General features: G+C 46.1%; 1 protein-coding gene across 1 annotated transcript in view; it reads left to right on the plus strand.

Moving 5' to 3' along the window:
- The first annotated feature begins 11,174 nt into the window (after window positions 1-11,174).
- Window positions 11,175-19,270, plus strand: part of LOC117008989 (sodium channel protein type 8 subunit alpha-like) — a 76,047-nt gene continuing 67,951 nt past the window's right edge. The window contains 1 exon segment of the mRNA XM_033083134.2: window positions 11,175-11,258. Within this exon segment, the coding sequence (XP_032939025.1) occupies window positions 11,247-11,258 (12 nt within the window). The 5' untranslated portion in view covers window positions 11,175-11,246.

Below are 19,270 nucleotides of genomic sequence, written 5' to 3' on the forward strand. Positions count from 1 at the left end.
GGGTGTTGATTCCTGCCCTCCAGGGAGTTGTGATTTTTGTTTTTGTGCCTCCCCTGAGCTCCTCCCACGTGAATACAGAACAATCCTCATGGCCTGGGTGCTTCACCTCCTGCTGAAATTACTGAATTTTAACATTAATTTTAAATTCATTCAGCCCCCATGTCAGAGTTTCCAAGGAATCTCAAAGTCATTCCTTCCTCCAGATCTTTTCAAATTTATTTGAATGCTGTGTTAAGATCTGACCTCACTGATTTTCTTTTTCTTTGAGGGGACTTCATCCCAGGCATTCATTCTGTGCCATATCCTCATGGGGTTTTTTTTGGTGATTTTCCTTTTGGATTTGTTGTTTGGGTCCCTCCCTGAGCAGGGCTGGGTTCTCTTCCAGCCTGCAGCACTGCAGTGCTGTTGCATCAGTGCAGGGTTTCTGTCATCCCTCTCCTGCCTTGGCCTCCTCAGGAGTGAGAACAGCCTGACGAGGCAGCAGCAGCTCAGAAATGCAAGAATTGCTGCTGCTGCTGCTGCAGGAGCCAGAGCTGGGGGTGGCTGCATTCAGGGGAAAAAAAAAACTTCCAGTTCTGCTGGGAGGGATGGAGCAAACCCAGCCAGGGCAGGTTGGATTCTCTGAGTTTGAACTCACCTGTGCCCTGCTCCCCTCTTTTGGATTTTTGTCATTTGTGGTGTGAAACTTCCTCCCAATTCTGGAAGGGATGGAGCAAATCCTGCCTGGACAAATTGGAAGCTCTGAGCTTGTCCTCACCTGTGCCCTGCTCCATTTCCTTGGATTTTTGTCATTTGTGGTGTGAAAAGAAACTTCCTCCCAGTTCTGCTGGGTGGGATGGAGCAAATCCTGCCAGGGCAAGGTTGAAGGCTTTGGTCTTGTCCTCACCTGTGCTCTGCTCCCTTCCCTTGGATTTTTGTCATTTCTGGTGTGTTTGATGCAAACAGGAGCAGAGCTGCAGTTTGGGGGTGGCTGCATTGAGGGGAAAAAAAACTTCCAGTTCTGCTGGGAGGGATGGAGCAAACCCAGCCAGGGCAGGTTGGAAACTCTGAGCTTGTCCTCACTTGTGCCCTGCTCCCCTCTTTTGGATTTTTATCATTTGTGATGTGAAACTTCCTCCCAGTTCTGGAAGAGATGGAGCAAATCCTGCCTGGACAAATTGGAAACTCTGAGCTTGTCCTCAGCTGTGCCCTGCTCCCCTCTTTTGGATTTTTTGTCATTTGTGGTGTGAAACTTCCTCACAGTTCTGCTGGAAGGGATGGGGCAAACCCTGCCTGGACAGGTTGGAGGCTCTGAGCTTGAACTCACCTGTGACCTGCTCCCCTGCCTTGGATTTTTATAATTTGTGGTGTGAAACTTCCTCCCAATTTCTGCTGGGAGGGATGGGGCAAACCCTGGCAGGGCAGGTTGGATTCTCTGAGTTTGAACTCACCTGTGCCCTGCTCCTCTCTTTTGGATTTTTGTCATTTGTGGTGTGAAACTTCCTCCCAGTTCTGCTGGGTGGGATGGAGCAAATCCTGCCAGGGCAGGTTGGAGGCTCTGAGCTTGTCCTCAGCTGTGCTCTGCTCTCCTCCCTTGGATTTTTTGTCATTTCTGGTGTGTCTGATGCAAACAGGAGCAGAGCTGCAGTTTGGGGGTGGCTGCATTCAGGAGATAAAACTTCCTCCCAGTTCTGCTGGGGAGGGATGGGGCAAACCCTGCCTGGACAAATTGGAAGCTCTGAGCTTGAACTCACCTGTGCTCTGCTCCCCTCCCTTGGATTTTTGTCATTTCTGGTGTGAAACTTCCTCCCAGTTCTGCTGGGTGGGATGTAGCAAACCCTGCCTGGACAAATTGGAAACTCTGAGCTTGAACTCACCTGTGCTCTGCTCCCCTCTTTTGGTTTTTTGTCATTTCTGATGTGTCTGATGCAAACAGGACACTGTGTCTAACCCAAATCAGCAGAGAAATTGGAATTCAGAAATTCCTGTTGTTCTTGGTGGATGTATTTTTAAAAATTATTTCATTTTTATGGCCTGAGATTATTAGAAACACTGATAATTGGTAGAATTATTGAATGGGTTGGGTTGGGAGGGACATTAAAGATTGTCCAGTGCCATGTGAGCCTGGGGAGGGCTTGACCCTCCCAAAAAAGCTTCCAGAATTCTCCTTGGACACTTTTTCCAGTGCTGAAATCACTCAGGGAACTTCTCAGAGCTGCACTAACACCTGCTAGGGCAGCAAGGAGCATTTTTTGGGAATTTTTCTGTTGGTGCTGTCCTAAACCCAGCCCCAAGCAGAGGGAGGAATGTGCTGAGCACCTTTTATCTAAAAATTTTGGTTTGGCTGAGAGCAGTGACTGGTCCAGCTGTTTTTGCAGGAATATAATGGCTTTGAGGATGAAGCTGCTTTTCAGAATGGTTTTTTTTTTTCTAGAATAGTTTGTGTTCAGGAGGGCCCAAGTTGGGGTGGAGACCCCACAAGCTGCTCCTGTTTTGTGCCATAGAACTCATGGGAGTGAGCAGCTGATGCCTTGGGGTTTAGCTTTGATATTTTTCAGATTCTCTGCTGCTTGATGTTTAACTCTGAAACTTCCTGTTAGGTGTTAGAAAGTTCTCTTCACAGGGTGGTTGGACAAAACAATTCCTTTCTAGCTAGAGAATCAAGCTGGCACCCAAAAATCAGAAATAATGGTTAAGGGAAGGGGGCTGAGAATTCATAACCTGGGGCTGTGGTTGGATAATTGACTCCAAAACTTCTAAAAGTGTAAAAACTCATGACCAGGATCCATCTGGGATTTGATTTGGGTGTAGCCCTGGCCAGGCTCTTGCACTGCTTTTCAGTAAATTCCTATTTTATCTTTTCAATAAATTCCTATTTTATCTTTTCAATAAATTCCTGTTTTATCCCTTTTGCTCTGCCTGGTCTCTGTTCCAGCTCAGCCTTTCCAGGCATCCCAGTGGGTCCAGCTGTGTCCAGCCTTGCTGTGCACATACCTGGAGCTCATTTTGGGGTTTGCTGTGTGGGTTTGAAGAGCAGGGCTCTGCCTAAAAGAGGGAGAACCCCTGGATGTTACATCTGTCCAGGTTCCAGCAGAACCACCAGGGCTCTCCCAGCCAGCAGCAGTCACCCCTGTGGAAACAAAGAAATCTAAAATGAAAATAAAGCAGGTGGATAATGAGGATCAGAAAGGAGGATCCTCACAACCAGCAGGGGAAATCATCACCTGTCATATGAAAATCTCTGTAATCTGAAAAAAGTCATTGTGTGATGGGGGTGTGAGGCTTTTACAGCTTGGTTACTTCAGGTCTGGGACCTTGTCGGTACAGGTGGGACACTGGATGGTGCTGAGGCAAGGAATTTGGGAATTTGGGACCCTTGACCAGGACTCAGGTGTGGATCAGGAATTTGTGAGGGATTCAGGCCCCCTTTCCCTCTGGGAGCAGCTTTTAAAGAGTGAAGGAAAGAGGTTTTTCCCCAGAGAGAGAATGCAGGAGCACCAGCATGGAATGTTCTGGAGGAGCCTTGAGGAAGGGAATCCAAGAGCTGAGAGAGGTGGCAGTGCTGGGACGGACAGGACAATGACCCTGCCAAGGTGAGGAGCACAGGGCAGGTGTGGAATCTGGCAAAGCTGGGGCCATCTCATTATTGAAATAATTAATGCTGATAACAGCTCAGACAGTTGGTTCTGTCACCAGCAAGCTCAGGATTGTTGAGAGTGTGATCAATGACCCAAGCCAGGCTCGTCTCTGGTGTCATTAACAACCTCCAAGAGGTTGCAGTGCTGACCTTGTCCCTGTGTTTAACCCCCTGACCTTATCCCTATTTTTACCCCCCTGACCTTATCCCTGGTTTTACCCTCATGACCTTTTCCCTGTTTCCCCCTGACTCTGTCCCTGTGTTTTCCCCCTGCCCTTATCCCTGTTTCCCCCCTGATCTTATTCTTGTTTTTACCCTCGTGACCTTATCCCTGTATTTGCTCCCCTGACCTCATCCCCGTTTCCCCCTGACCCTGTCCCTGTTTTTACCCCCTCACCTCATCCCTGTTTCCCCCCTAAATTATCCCTGTTTTTCCCCCCTGATATTATCCCTGAGTTTGCCCTCGTGACCTTATCCCTGTGTTTGATCCCCTGACCTTATCCCTGTTTCCCCCCTGCCCTTATCCCTGTTTTTACCCCCTGACCTCATCCCTGTTTTACCCTCATGACCTTATCCCTATATTTGTTCCCCTGACCTTATCCCTGTGTTTACCCCTGACTTTATCCCTGTTTTTACCCCTGCCCTTATCTCTGTTTCCCCCCTAACCTCATCCCTGTGTTTTCCTCCTGACTTTATCCCTGGTTTTGTTCCCCTGACCTTATCCCTGTCCCTGTGTTTTCCCCCTGACCTCATCCCTGTTTTTCCCCCCTGACTTTATCCCTGTATTACCCCCAACCTTATCCCTGTGTTCTCCCCCTGACCTTATCCCTATTTTTACCCCCCTGACCTTATCCCTGGTTTTACCCTCGTGACCTTATCCCTGTTTTCCTCCCCTGACCTTATCCCTGTTTTTACCCTCATGACCTTTTCCCTGTTTCCCCCTGACTCTGTCCCTGTGTTTTCCTCCTGACCTTATCCCTGTTTTTCTCCCCTGACCTTATCCCTGTGTTCTCCCCCTGACTTTATCCCTGTTTTTACCCCTGCCCTTATCCATGTTTCCCCCCTAACCTCATCCCTGTTTTTACCCTTGTGACCTTATCCCTGTTTTTCCCTCCCTGCCCTTATCTCTGTTTTCACTCCCCTGACCTTATCCCTGGTTTTACCCTCATGACCTTATCCCTGTTTTTACTCCCCTAACCTCATCCCTGTGTTTTTCCTCCTACCTTATCCCTGTTTTTACCCCCTGCCCTTATCCCTGTTTCCCCCCTAACCTCATCCCTGTTTTTACCCCCCTAACCTCATCCCTGTTTTTGCTCCCCTAACCTCATCCCTGTATTTGCCTCCCTGACCTCATCTCTGTTTTTACCCCCTGACCTTATCCCTGTTTTTACCCTCGTGAACTTATCCCTGTTCCCTAACCTTATCCCTAACCCTGACCTATCCCTGTTTTTGCTCCCCTGACCTCATCCCTGTTTTTACCCCCTGACCTTATCCCTTTTTTTGCCTCCTTGACCTTATCCCTGTGTTTCCCCCCTGACCTTATCCCTGTTTTCACTCCCCTGACCTTATCCCTGTTTTTACCCCCTGACCTCATTCCTGTATTTGATCCCTGAATCTCATCCCTATTTTTCCCCCTGACCTCATCCCTGTTTTTACCCCCCAAACCTCATCCCTGTGTTCCCCCCTAACCTCATCCCTATTTTTACTCCCCTGACCTCATCCCTGTTTTTACCCCCTAACCTCATCCCTGTGTTTGCCTCCCTGACCTCATCTCTGTTTTTACTCCCTCACCTTATCCCTGTTTTTACCCTCGTGGCCTTATCCCTGTTCCCTAACCTTATCCCTAACCCTGACCTATCCCTGTTTTTGCTTCCCTGACCTTATCCCTGTTTCCCCCCTAACCTCATCCCTGTTTTTACCCTTGTGACCTCATCCCTGTTTCCCCCTGCCCTTATCCCTGTTTTCACTCCCCTGACCTTATCCCTGTTTTTACCCCCTGACCTCATTCCTGTATTTGATCCCTGAATCTCATCCCTATTTTTCTCCCTGACCTTATCCCTGTTTTTACCCTCTAACCTCATCCCTGAGTTTACCCTCATGACCTTATCCCTGTAGTTGCTCCCCTGACCTTATCCCTGTGTTCCCCCTAACCTCATCCCTATTTTTCCCCCCTAATCTCATCCCTATTTTTACTCCCCTGACCTCATCCCTGTTTTTACCCCCCATACCTTATCCCTGTATTTGCTCCCCTGACCTCATCCCTGTTTTTACCCCCCATACCTTATCCCTGTATTTGCTCCCCTGACCTCATCCCTGTTTTTACCCTCGTGACCTTATCCCTGTTCCCTAACCTTATCCCTAACCCTGACCTATCCCTGTTTTTGCTCCCCTGACCTCATCCCTGTTTCCCCCCCAACCTCATCCCTGTTTTTACCCTTGTGACCTCATCCCTGTTTCCCCCTGCCCTTATCCCTGTTTTCACTCCCCTGACCTTATCCCTGTTTTTACCCCCTGACCTCATTCCTGTATTTGATCCCTGAATCTCATCCCTATTTTTCCCCCGACCTTATCCCTGTTTTTACCCTCTAACCTCATCCCTGAGTTTACCCTTGTGACCTTATCCCTGTATTTACTCCCCTGACCTTATCCCTGTGTTCCCCCTAACCTCATCCCTATTTTTCCCCCCTAATCTCATCCCTGTGTTTTCCCCTGACCTTATCTTTGTGTTTTACCCCTGCCCTCATCCCTGCTTTTACCCCCCTAACCTCATCCCTATTTTTACTCCCCTGACCTCATCCCTGTTTTTTTCCCCCTAATCTCATCCCTGTTTTTACCCCCTAACCTCATTCCTTTGTTTTCCCCCTGCCCTTATCCCTATTTTACCCCCCTAACCTCATCCCTATTTTCCCCCCTAACCTCTCCCTATTCCCCCCCCAGAGCTGACCTGCCCGGGCTGCCCCACCTCCAAAGAAGCTGCTGCAGGATGAAAAGATGGCAGCGCGGCTGCTCGCACCACCAGGCCCCGAGAGTTTTAAACCCTTCACTCCGGAGTCCCTGGCCAACATCGAGAAACACATCGCCGAGCTGAAGAAAAAACAGCGCTCCAAGCAGGACAGCAGCCACCGCGACGACGATGAAGACAGCAAACCAAAACCAAACAGTGACCTTGAGGCTGGCAAGAATTTGCCTTTCATCTACGGGGACATCCCTAAAGGGCTGGTTGCTGTGCCACTGGAGGACTTTGACCCTTATTATATGACCCAGAAAGTGAGTCTGCGAGAAAGGAGTTGCTAAAGAGCCTTTTTTTGGTGTTTTTTTGGGGATTACAGGTTTGGGTGTGGTTGAAATGGAAGACAATGGATGGTGTTGGTTTGGTTGCTTTGCTTTGTTTTATGTTTTTCTGATGTGATGGAGTTAGGAGAAGAAGCTCTGGCTAAAAATAATTCAATGAGAAGAATTTATTTGAGGGGTCACAGTGAGGGTTTCAGTGTGTGTTCCATCACTTACATGGAATTCAGTCTGAGGTTGATGGAGCAATTCAGTCTGGAGTTGATGGTGACAAAGAAGAGCAGTTAAATCACCTTCATCTAAATTTTTATTCATGTGGAACCAAGGTGTTGGGTATGGTTGAAACAGAACATAAAGGGAGTCTTGGATGGGGTTGGTTTGGTTGTTTTGCTTTGTTGTATATTTTTTTGATATGATGGAGTTAGGAGAAGAAGCTCTGGAAACTAAAAATAATTCAAGTTGTGCCAATTTTAACCATCAGGGCAATGAGAAGAATTTAATTGAGGGGTAACAGTGAGGGTTTCAGTGTGTGCTCCATCACTCACATGGAATTCAGTCTGAGGTTGATGGAATCATGGTGAAAATGGAGAACAATTAACTCACCTACATCTTGAAAGGGCTGGTTGCTGTGCCACTGGAGGACTTTGACCCTTATTATATGACCCAGAAAGTGAGTCTGCGAGAAAGGAGTTGCTAAAGAACCATTTTTTGGTGGTTTTTTTTTTGGGGATTACAGGTTTGGGTGTGGTTGGAATGGAAGACAAAGAAAAAAGGGAGTTTTGGATGGGGTTGGTTTGGTTGTATATTTTTTTGATATGGTGGAGTTAGGAGAAGAAGCTCTGGAAACTAAAAATAATTCAGTGAGAAGAATTTAATTGAGGGGTAACAGTAAGGGTTTCAGTGTGTGTTCCATCACTCACATGGAATTCAGTCTGGAGTTGATGGAGCACAGAATCATGGTGAAAATGGAGAGCAATTAACTCACCTTCATCTTAATTTTTATTCATGTGGAGCCAAGGTGTTTGGTATGGTTGAAACAGAAGACAAAGAAAAAAGGGAGTCTTGGATGGGGTTGGTTTGGTTGTATATTTTTTTCTGATATGGTGGAGTTAGGAGAAGAAGCTCTGGAAACTAAAAATAATTCAATGAGAAGAATTTAATTGAGGGGTGACAGTGAGGGTTTCAATGTGTGTTCCATCACTTACATGGAATTCAGTGTGGGACACAGAGTCATGGTGAAAAAGAAGAACAATTAACAATTTCATCTTAATTTTTCTTTGTGTGGAGCCAAGGTGTTGGGTATGGTTGAAACAGAAGACAAAGGGAGTCTTGGATGGGATTGGTTTGGTTGTATATTTTTCTGATGTGATGGAGTTAGGAGAAGAAGCTCTGGAAACTAAAAATAATTCAATGAGAAGAATTTAATTGAGGGGTCACAGTGAGGGTTTTAGTGTGTGTTCCATCACTTACATGGATTTCAGTCTGAGGTTGATGGAGCACAGAATCATGGTGAAAATGGAGAACAATTAACTCACCTACATCTTAATCTCACCTACATCTTAAAAGGGCTGGTTGCTGTGCCACTGGAGGACTTTGACCCTTATTATATGACCCAGAAAGTGAGTCTGCGAGAAAGGAGTTGCTAAAGAGCCTTTTTTTGGTGGTTTTTTTTTGGGGGGGATTACAGGTTTGGGTGTGGTTGAAATGGAAGACAATGGATGGTGTTGGTTTGGTTGCTTTGCTTTGTTTTATGTTTTTCTGATGTGATGGTGTTAGGAGAAGAAGCTCTGGAAACTGAAAATAATTCAATGAGAAGAATTTAATTGAGGGGTGACAGTGAGGGTTTCAGTGTGTGTTCCATCACTGGAATTCAGTCTGAGGTTGATGGAATCATGGTGAAAATGGATAACAATTAACTCAACTACATCTTAATCTCACCTACATCTTGAAAGGGCTGGTTGCTGTGCCACTGGAGGACTTTGACCCTTATTATATGACCCAGAAAGTGAGTCTGCGAGAAAGGAGTTGCTAAAGAGCCTTTTTTGGGTTTTTGTTGGGAATTACAGGTGTGGGTATGGTTGGAATGGAAGACAAAGAAAAAAGGGAGTCTTGGATGGGGTTGGTTTGGTTGTATTTTTTTTTTGATATGATGGTGTTAGGAGAAGAAGCTCTGGAAATTAAAAATAATTCAATGAGAAGAATTTAATTGAGGGGTCACAGTGAGGGTTTCAGTGTGTGTTCCATCTCTGGAATTCAGTCTGAGGTTGATGGAGCAATTCAATCTGGAGTTGATGGTTATGAAGCACTGGGACACAGAATCATGGTGAAAATGGAGAGCAATTAACTCACCTTCATCTTAATTTTTATTTGGAGCTAAGGTGTTGGGTATGGTTGAAACAGAAGACAAAGGAAGTCTTGGATGGGGTTGGTTTGGTTGTATATTTTTTTTTATATGATGGTGTTAGGAGAAGAAGCTCTGGAAACTAAAAATAATTCAATGAGAAGAATTTAATTGAGGGGTAACAGTGATGGTTTCAGTGTGTGTTCCATCACTCACATGGAATTCAGTGTGGGACACAGAGTCATGGTAAAAAAGAAGAGCAATTAACAATTTCATCTTAATTTTTATTTGTGTGCACCTAAGGTGTTGGGTATGGTTGAAACAGAAGACAAAGAAAAAAAGGGAGTCTTGGATGGGGTTGGTTTGGTTGTTTGGCTTTGTTGTATATTTTTTTGATATGATGGAGTTGGGAGAACAAGCTCTGGAAACTAAAAATAATTCAAGTTGTGCCAATTTTAACCATCAGGGCAATGAGAAGAATTTAATTGAGGGGTAACAGGGAGGGTTTCAGTGTGTGCTCCATCACTGACATGGAATTCAGTCTGAGGTTGATGGAATCATGGTGAAAATGGAGAGCAATTAACTCACCTACATCTTAAAAGGGCTGGTTGCTGTGCCACTGGAGGACTTTGACCCTTATTATGTGACCCAGAAAGTGAGTCTGCAAGAAAGGAGTTGCTAAAGAACCTTATTTTGGTGGTTTTTTTCTGGGGGGGATTACAGGTTTGGGTGTGGTTGAAACAGAAGAAAAAGGAAAAAGGGAGTTTTGGATGGGGTTGGTTTGGTTGTATATTTTTTTTGATATGATGGTGTTAGGAGAAGAAGCTCTGGAAACTAAAAATAATTCAATGAGAAGAATTTAATTGAGGGGTAAGAGTAAGGGTTTCGTGTGTGTTCCATCACTTACATGGAATTCAGTGTGGGACACAGAGTCATGGTGAAAAAGAAGAGCAATTAACAATTTCATCTTAATTTTTATTTGTGTGCACCTAAGGTGTTGGGTATGGTTGAAACAGAAGACAAAGAAAAAAGGGAGTCTTGGATGGGGTTGGTTTGGTTGTTTTGCTTTGTTTTATGTTTTTCTGATGTGATGGAGTTAGGAGAAGAAGCTCTGGAAACTAAAAATAATTCAATGAGAAGAATTTAATTGAGGGGTCACAGTGAGGGTTTCAGTGTGTGCTCCATCACTCACATGGAATTCAGTCTGAGGTTGATGGAATCATGGTGAAAATGGAGAACAATTAACTCACCTACATCTTGAAAGGGCTGGTTGCTGTGCCACTGGAGGACTTTGACCCTTATTATATGACCCAGAAAGTGAGTCTGCGAGAAAGGAGTTGCTAAAGAGCCTTTTTTTGGTGGTTTTTTTTTGGGGATTACAGGTTTGGGTGTGGTTGAAATGGAAGACAATGGATGGTGTTGGTTTGGTTGCTTTGCTTTGTTTTATGTTTTTCTGATGTGATGGAGTTAGGAGAAGAAGCTCTGGAAACTAAAAATAATTCAATGAGAAGAATTTAATTGAGGGGTGACAGTGAGGGTTTCGTGTGTGTTCCATCACTGACATGGAATTCAGTCTGAAGCTGAAGGAGCAATTCAGTCTGGAGTTGATGGTGACAAAGAAGATCAACTAAATCACCTTCATCTAAATTTTTATTTATGTGGAACTAAGGTGTTGGGTATGGTTGAAACAGAACATAAAGGGAGTCTTGGATGGGGTTGGTTTGGTTGTTTTCCTTTTTTATGTATTTTTCTGATGTGATGGAGTTAGGAGAAGAAGCTCTGGAAACTAAAAATAATTCAAGTTGTGCCAATTTTAACCATCAGGGCAATGAGAAGAATTTAATTGAGGGGTCACAGTGAGGGTTTCAGTGTGTGCTCCATCACTCACATGGAATTCAGTCTGAGGTTGATGGAATCATGGTGAAAATGGAGAACAATTAACTCACCTACATCTTAAAAGGGCTGGTTGCTGTGCCACTGGAGGACTTTGACCCTTATTATATGACCCAGAAAGTGAGTCTGCGAGAAAGGAGTTGCTAAAGAGCCTTTTTTTGGTGGTTTTTTTTTTGGGGATTACAGGTTTGGGTGTGGTTGAAGCAGAAGAAAAAGGAAAAAGGGAGTTTTGGATGGGGTTGGTTTGGTTGTATATTTTTTTTTGATATGATGGTGTTAGGAGAAGAAGCTCTGGAAACTAAAAATAATTCAATGAGAAGAATTTAATTGAGGGGTAACAGTGAGGGTTTCAGTGTGTGTTCCATCACTGACATGGAATTCAGTGTGGGACACAGAATCATGGTGAAAATGGAGAACAATTAACAATTTTGGTATGGTTGAAACAGAAGAAAAAGGGAGTCTTGGGGTTGGTTTGGTTGCTTTGCTTTGTTGTATGTTTTTTTGATATGATGGAGTTAGGAGAAGAAGCTCTGGAAACTAAAAATAATTCAAGTTGTGCCAATTTTAACCATCAGGGCAATGAGAAGAATTTAATTGAGGGGTGACAGTGAGGGTTTCAGTGTGTGTTCCATCACTGAAATTCAGTCTGAACTTGATGGTTTTGAAGCACTGGGGCACAGAATCATGGTGTAAAAGGAGAACAATTAACAATTTCATCTTAATTTTTCTTTGTCATCTTAATTTTTATTTGTTAAGGTGTTGTGGCAGGGGGTGCAGCTGGCAAATTCTGAAGGGGAGGAACCCAGTGCTGATGGAATGAGGAGCATGGTTTGTTCAGAAAGTAAAACTGAGCTTTAGTTTTTAATTTCATTTTTTTGATCCAAGTCTAAGTGAGGCTCAGCTGTGGCTCTGGGGGAGCTGCACCAGGAGCTGTGTGGGTGACAGGAGCTGGGATGTGGCTCTGGAGAGCTCAGGCTGAGCTGCCTGGGTGTGAAATCATGCCCTGGGTGAGTTTTTGTTGGGACAGACATTTGTGCTGTGCTCAGAAATAATTCAGATAAAACTCTTTGTGCTGTGCTCTGAAGGGATTCCATGACTGGCAGGGCATTGTTCACATGAAATCAGCTGAATTTCTGCAAAATCTTCTTCACAGATTAATTTAGATTAATTTCTTGTGTCCAGAGTGCTGCCTCAGAGCAGGGCTGGGAAATTTGGGGATCTGTTGCATGATGTTCCTTCATTCCAGGAGCTGCTGTGGGGACAACACTCAACAAATACTTTTTATTTATTAAATATTTTCTCTTTATTAAACCAATCTGCTTCTGCTGAGAGTGGAATTACATGGAATTACTTTAAAACCCATCCAGTCCCACTTCATCCATGGACAGGGATAATTTCCACTGTCCCAGGCTGCTCCAGATCACATCCAGCCTGGCCTTGGGCACTTCCAGGGATCCAGGAGCAGCTCCAGCTATTCTGAAAATTCCATTCCAGAGCCTGCTCACACTCACTAGAAAATTCCTGACATCTCCAGACCCACCACAGAGGTGTCAGGAAATCTCTGTGACTTTTGAAACCTTTTTGTGTCCCTGTAGCTGAAGGGGAGGTGGCAGTGGGAGGATTGGGCTGATTCATGATTTTCCTGAAGGGGCAGTGGGCAAATCCTCAAATTCCACCACAAATCAGGGAACCCCTCTACCCCTCCTGCTGCATCCCTCTCCATATTTGCCTCCCAACACAAAGCTATTAATAAACCTTTCATTTCTAGAGGAAAAAAAAGAAAAAGGAGCTGCATTCCCCTCTCTGAAGGCATCTGTCACATTGTGAGTTCCTGGAGGAATCCTTGGCAGGCTGAGATGCAGCAGGGAAGGTTCTGGAGATGGGAGGCAAACCCAACCCAGCCCTGCTGACCCCACAGGGGTTCCCCAAAAACCCTAAATCCCCCCCCAAAAAACCCTTTAATCCACTTTTTCCTCCCTGTTGTGTCCATCTCAGCCTGGCCATGCCTTAGGAGCTCCTTCCAACACTCAGTGACTTTCCACAAAGAATTTTTTATTTTTTTTTAAGGCCATCAAAAAAGGCCCTTCTCTGAATCATCAGGAATCTGCTTGAATCATGGGAAGTTTTCCAAGATTTGTTTTTTTTTTCACCCCCCTCCTCTCCAGAAGGGTTTGCATCACAGGTCTTTGCTTTTGCAGCGTGCACAGGGACAAATCAGCTGGTTGCTTTTCCCTGCAGGAGGACACAGTGATCTTGGTTTGTCTAAGGAAACTGAAACTGCATTTTAACAGAGCAGCTGAAGCTCCCAGAGCCTGTAAAGTGAGATTTAAAGGAGAAACTGTGTGACCTGGGAACAGAACCATGCCACAGGGAGTCACAAATTCATAACCCAGCAGTGGTTTTGTCCACTCTTCCCTCTGCTCACTTTCATTTTGCAAAAATGGGAATCACACAATTCCAGAATCCCTAAAGCTGGAAAAGACTTCCAGGAGCAGAAAAGCTGTGACAGATCCCCAGAGCTCTGAGGGATGGGGACTCCAAACCTCCCTGGGCAGTTCCTGACAGAAATTCCTGCTGATGTCCAACCTGAGCCTCCCCTGGGCCATTTGAGGCCATTCCCTCTCCTTCTGTTCCCTGGGATAAGACCCCAAATCCCCTCTGGCTGTGCAGGGAGTTGTGCAGAGCCAGCAGCTCCCCCTGATCCCCTTTTTTTCCAGGCTGAGCCCCTTCCCCAACCCCTGAGCCCCTCCATTCCCAGCTAAATCACAACTCAGGAGAATCTGGAATCCCTTTGCTCACAGGTTCCACCTTTGGGAGCTGCTTTAGCTCCTTTTTGTCTCTGTGTCAGTGTCAGAAAGAATTTTTCCATGATTCCTTGTTTTAGATTTCCTTCCAGTTCCTGGCCTGAAGCACAAGTTGGGAGCAATAATTGCTCATTTTTATTATGGAAACCCAAAACATTTCAATGAATTTATCCAATTAATATTGTTCACCTGTGCAAACGAAATTCAGGAAAACTCCTTTTGTGAGCAGCCCCAGCAATGGGAGCCTTGAATCCTTCAGTGTTTATTGAGCAAGACACCAGGATCTTCCTCTTTGATTTCACAGCTTTATCAGGATTTCAATTTTTAATGTTTTTCCATCTTCTGCACCTCTTTTTCCTTCTGATGAATTTATGGTCCAACCCATCCCTCCTACTGAACATCTCCTCACTCCATTCTTCCCCTCTGCACATGATGTTTTCCTTAATTTCCTTAATTTCCCTCAGTGGGAATTTCATCTGTGCTACAGAATGAGGTGAAGGTGCTCAGGCTTCTTCCAGTTCTGAGGCAGCAGAAGCTCCCTGGATATTCTGAACCTGTGGATGAGTTTAGGTGGATGAATTTCAAAGGGAAAAGGAGGAATGTCCACACCTGAGTGAGGTCTGAGGCTGGGCTGGGACATCTGAGGTCACCCAGAGAAGCACCTGAGGATCTCTCCACATCCTTTGTGTGCCAAGGGAGTGACTTGCAGCTTTGTCAAAGTCACATGCCAGCTTTGGAAACGGGCCCTGTGGGTCCAGAATGTCACCTTGGGCCAGGGACATCGCAGGGATGTGAGGGAGCAGCTGCAGGAGGCACGTCTGGCTCTGGGGTGTGCCTGTGGTGTCTGCAGGGAGAGCTGGTGACTCTGCAAGGTCACCACTCCTGGGTTTGCATTTCAGGGAAGTCACCACAACAGAGGGAAGAGTCAGAACCATGTGAAAAAATCAGCTTTTAATTCTCATTTTCCAGAGTTTCATTGCCTTTCAGTTTTTAATTCTCATTTCCAGAGTTTCATTGCCTTTCAGCTTTTAATTCTCATTTCCAGAGTTTCATGGCCTTTTCCAGGTCTTGAGTGCTTCATGGGGTTTTTAATTCCCTCCTCTCTCTCTCCAGTTGGCTTCAAAGGAGCAGGAAAAGTGAGTGAGGAAGGGAAAGAGTGAGGGAAGGAGATGGATTCCCTGGCAGTGCTGTCTCCAGTCCTCTGCAGGAGCTGGAGGCAAGGCAGAGTGGGATGGAGCTGCTGGCTGGGTTTGCTGTGGATTCCCTGGGAGCAGGGAATGCCAAGGCTGGAATCTCTGTTCCCATCTCCTCAACAGCTGCAGCCCCCTCCTGCTGGGGAGGCAGAGTGGATTTCCTTGCACAGGCAGATTATTAAAACTTAAAAATGAATTTTTTTTAGATCTCCAGCAGCTCCACCTCGTCCCTGTGCTGGAGGAGCTCTGCAGGTGAGGTCTGACCTGAGACAGGGGGGCAAAAAGGGGACTCAGCCCAGGTTTGGGGGAGTTCTTGGGGAATCTCCAGCACCTAAAATTCTTCTCTTGGAGCTGCTCTCAGAGTCTGATTGTGTCTGTAATTCTTCAGCTCACAGGGTTCCTGAATTTTGTGTGAATTCCTTTAGCAGCAGCTCAGGGTGTCACCAGGAAATCATTGCTCAGAAAAAGGAGACTCAACGCAGATTGGGGGGTTCTTGGGGAATCTCCAGCACCTAAATCCCTTCTCTTGGGGCTTTTCTCAGGGTCTGATTGTGTCTGTAATTCCCCAAGCCCACAGGGTGCCTGAATTTTGTGTGAATTCCTTTGCAGCAGCTCAGGGTGTCACCAGGGAATCATCGCTCAGAAAAGGGGACTCAGCAAAAAGGGGACTCAGCGCAGGTTTGGGGGATCTTGGGGTATGTCCAGCACCTAAAATCCTTCTCCTGGGGCTTTTCTCAGGGTCTGATTGTGTCTGTAATTGTGTCTGTAATTCCCCAAGCCCACAGGGTGCCTGAATTTGCTGTGAATTCCTTTTGCAGCAGCTCAGGGTGTCACCAGGAAATCATCGCTCAGAAAAGGGGACTCAGCAAAAAGGGGACTCAGCCCAGGTTTGGGGGTTCCTGGGGAATCTCCAGCACCTAAACCCCTTCTCTTGGGGCTTTTCTTAGGCTCTGATTGTGTCTGTAATTCTGTCTGTAATTCTACAAGCCCACAGGGTGCCTGAATTTCCTGTGAATTCCTTTAGCAGCAGCTCAGGGTGTCACCAGGAAATCATCGCTCAGAAAAGGGGACTCAGCAAAAAGTGGACTCAGCCCAGGTTTGGGGGAGTTCTTAGGGCATGTCCAGCACCTAAACCCCTTCTCCCAGGGCTGCTCTCAGGGTCTGATCTTCTCTGTAATTCTTCAAGCCCACAGGGTGCCTGAGTTTGCTGTGAATTCCTTTAGCAGCAGCTCAGGGTGTCACCAGAAATCATCGCTCAGAAAAGGGGACTCAGCAAAAAGGGGACTCAGCCCAGATCTGGGGGTTCTTAGGGCATGTCCAGCACCTAAAATCCTTCTCCTGGGGCTGTTCTCAGGCTCTGATTGTGTCTGTAATTCTGTCTGTAATTCCCCAAAGCCCATAGGGTGCCTGAATTTTGTGTGAATTCCTTTTTGCAGCAGCTCAGGGTGTCACCAGAAATCATCGCTCGTCGCTGCTGCAGGATTTTCCTTCCTTGTGTTCCCAGGCTGTTCCTGAATCTCTTGGTTTCTGAAATCTCTGCCCACTCCCCCTCACTCCTCAACCATTCCAAAATTGCTCAGAGGAAAAACCTGCAGGAAGGCAGGAATGGTTGAAACCTCCTTCTTGCCATCCCTCATTCAGTTGTCCTAATCTCAATTTTTACAGATTAATTTAGAGGATTTATTTCTTTTTTTTTTCCTTTTTTTTTTTTTTTTTTTTTTTGGTGAGACCTGTTCCCAAAGTTTTGGTGACTTGATGGAAACTAAATCCAGTGGAATTTTTTTCACAGCTCTAACCACAAACAGGTTTTGGGAAATCCAACGAGACACAACCATCTTTTAAACTGAGTGCAAAAAAAAATCTTTTTCCAGGTATCTCCTTCCTCTGAGTTTTGATTTTTTTTTGCTTCTTAAAAGCTCTTAAGGATGTTCCTGGCCCAGACCCAGAAAATGTTTTAAGAGCTTGGAGCCATTTTGAAATGGAATTTTAATATGCCAGGAAGACTCAAGGAGGGTTTTGCCAAACATTTTTTTGGCTTTTTGGTTTTTATTTCTATTGATGAACCCCAGTAGGGATTGCTCAGGGATTTACAGGGACACAGGGGAGGGGGGAGGTGGGAGCTGAGATGAATTTACAGGCAGGAATAATTCAAATTGTGTGGTCCAAAAGGAGAAATCTGAGCAGAGCACAAAGAGAAAATGAGGAAATGCCTTGGGTGGAGTCACAGAGTGAGGGAGCAAAGAGAACCTGGAGGTTGTGTTTGGGAGGAATGGGATGAAAATTGAGATTTTTCTATGGAAAATTGAGATTTATCTATGGGAAATTGAGATTTCTCCATTAAAAATTGAGGTTTCTCCATGAAAAACTGAGATTTCTCCATGGGAAATTGAGATTTCTCCATTAAAAACTGAGATTTCTGCATGGAAAATTGAGATTTATCTATGGGAAATTGAGATTTATCTATGGGAAATTGGGAGTTCTCCGTGGAAAATTGAGATTTCTGTATGGAAAATTGAGATTTATCTATGGAAAATTGAGATTTCTCCATGGAAAAATGAGATTTTTCTATGGAAAACTGAGATTTCTCCATGGAAAATTTAAAAGGGAAATCAAAAGGAAAATTAATTTAAAAGGATTTAAAAGGAAAAACTAAAAGGATTTTAAAAAGGAAAAATTAAAAGGATTTAAAAGGATTTAAAAGGAAAAATTAAAAGAATTTTAAAAAGGAAAATTTAAAGGGATTTAAAAAAGGAAAAATTAAAAGGAAAAGGGTCCTGGAAGTTTTGTGGTCTCAGGGAAGAGGGGCAGAGCTGATTCCTGGAATTTGCTGTACCCTGAGCACTCTGAAATGACAATTTTGCCAAACTTGGGGCCCTTTTGGGAGCTTTGTCCACGATCAGCTCATGAATTCTTGATGCTGCAATTTCAGAGCTGTCCTTAAAGTGCTTTCTGGGGGTACATTAATGGTTCTGCCAAACCTTCCTCTCCCAGTGCTGCACCACAACCTGATTTTTGATTTCCTTCACAAGCACAGTAATTTCACGACTACAAGCCGCACCATTTTTGACTAAAATTTTGGTCTGAACCCGAAGAGCGGCTTATAATCAGGTGTGGTTTATATGTTGATGAGGTTCAGAGATTTGCTAACGTGGAAGTGCGAGACCACACAACCCTGAGCCGATCTGAGCCCTCATGGCCCTGGCAGGTGAAAAGCGGGGCCCATCTGAGCTCAACCGGTCCCAGAGGGGAAAAAGCGGGGTCCATCCGAGCCCTCACGGCCCCTGCAGGGGAAAAGTGGGACCCATCCGCAAGGAAAAAGCAGGGTCCATCCGAGCCCTCATGACCCTGTCAGGGGAGAAGCGGGGTCCATCCGAGCCCTCACGACCCCGGCAGGGGAAAAGCAGGACTGATCTGAACTCGCCTGGCCCCATCAGAGAGGGGAGGTGGGGCTGATCCGAGCCCTCATGGCCCTGCAGTGGAAAAGCGGGGCCCATCCGAGCTCGCCTGGTCCCTACAGGAAAAAAGCAGGGCCCATCCGAGCCCTCACGGCTCCGGCAGGGGAAAAGCGGGGCCCATCCGCAAGGAAAAAATGGGGCCCATCCGAGCCCTCATGGCCCCGGCAGGGGAAAAGCAGGGCTGGTCTGAGCCCTCACGGCTCTGGCGGGGGAAAAGCGGGGCCCATCGGAGCCCTCACGGCCCCGGTGGGGGAAAAGCGGGGCCGATCCGCAAGAAAAAAGCGGGGTCCATCCGAGCCCTCACGGCCCCTGCAGGGGAAAAGTGGGACCCATCCGCAAGGAAAAAGCAGGGTCCATCCGAGCCCTCATGACCCTGTCAGGGGAGAAGCGGGGTCCATTCGAGCTCGCACGACCCCGGCAGGGGAAAAGCAGGACTGATCTGAACTCGCCTGGCCCCATCAGAGAGGGGAGGTGGGGCTGATCCGAGCCCTCACGGCCCTACAGTGGAAAAGTGGGGCCCATCCGAGCTCGCCCGGTCCCTGCAGGGAAAAAGCGGGGCCCATCCGAGCCCTCACGGCCCTGCAGGGGAAAAGCGGGGCCCATCCGCACTCGCACGACTCTGACAGGGGAAAAGCGGGACCCATCCGAGCCCTCACGACCCTGTCAGGGGAAAAGCGCGG

This window comes from Catharus ustulatus, chromosome 31 (assembly GCF_009819885.2).
Source record: "Catharus ustulatus isolate bCatUst1 chromosome 31, bCatUst1.pri.v2, whole genome shotgun sequence".
NCBI classification, from domain to species: domain Eukaryota; kingdom Metazoa; phylum Chordata; class Aves; order Passeriformes; family Turdidae; genus Catharus; species Catharus ustulatus.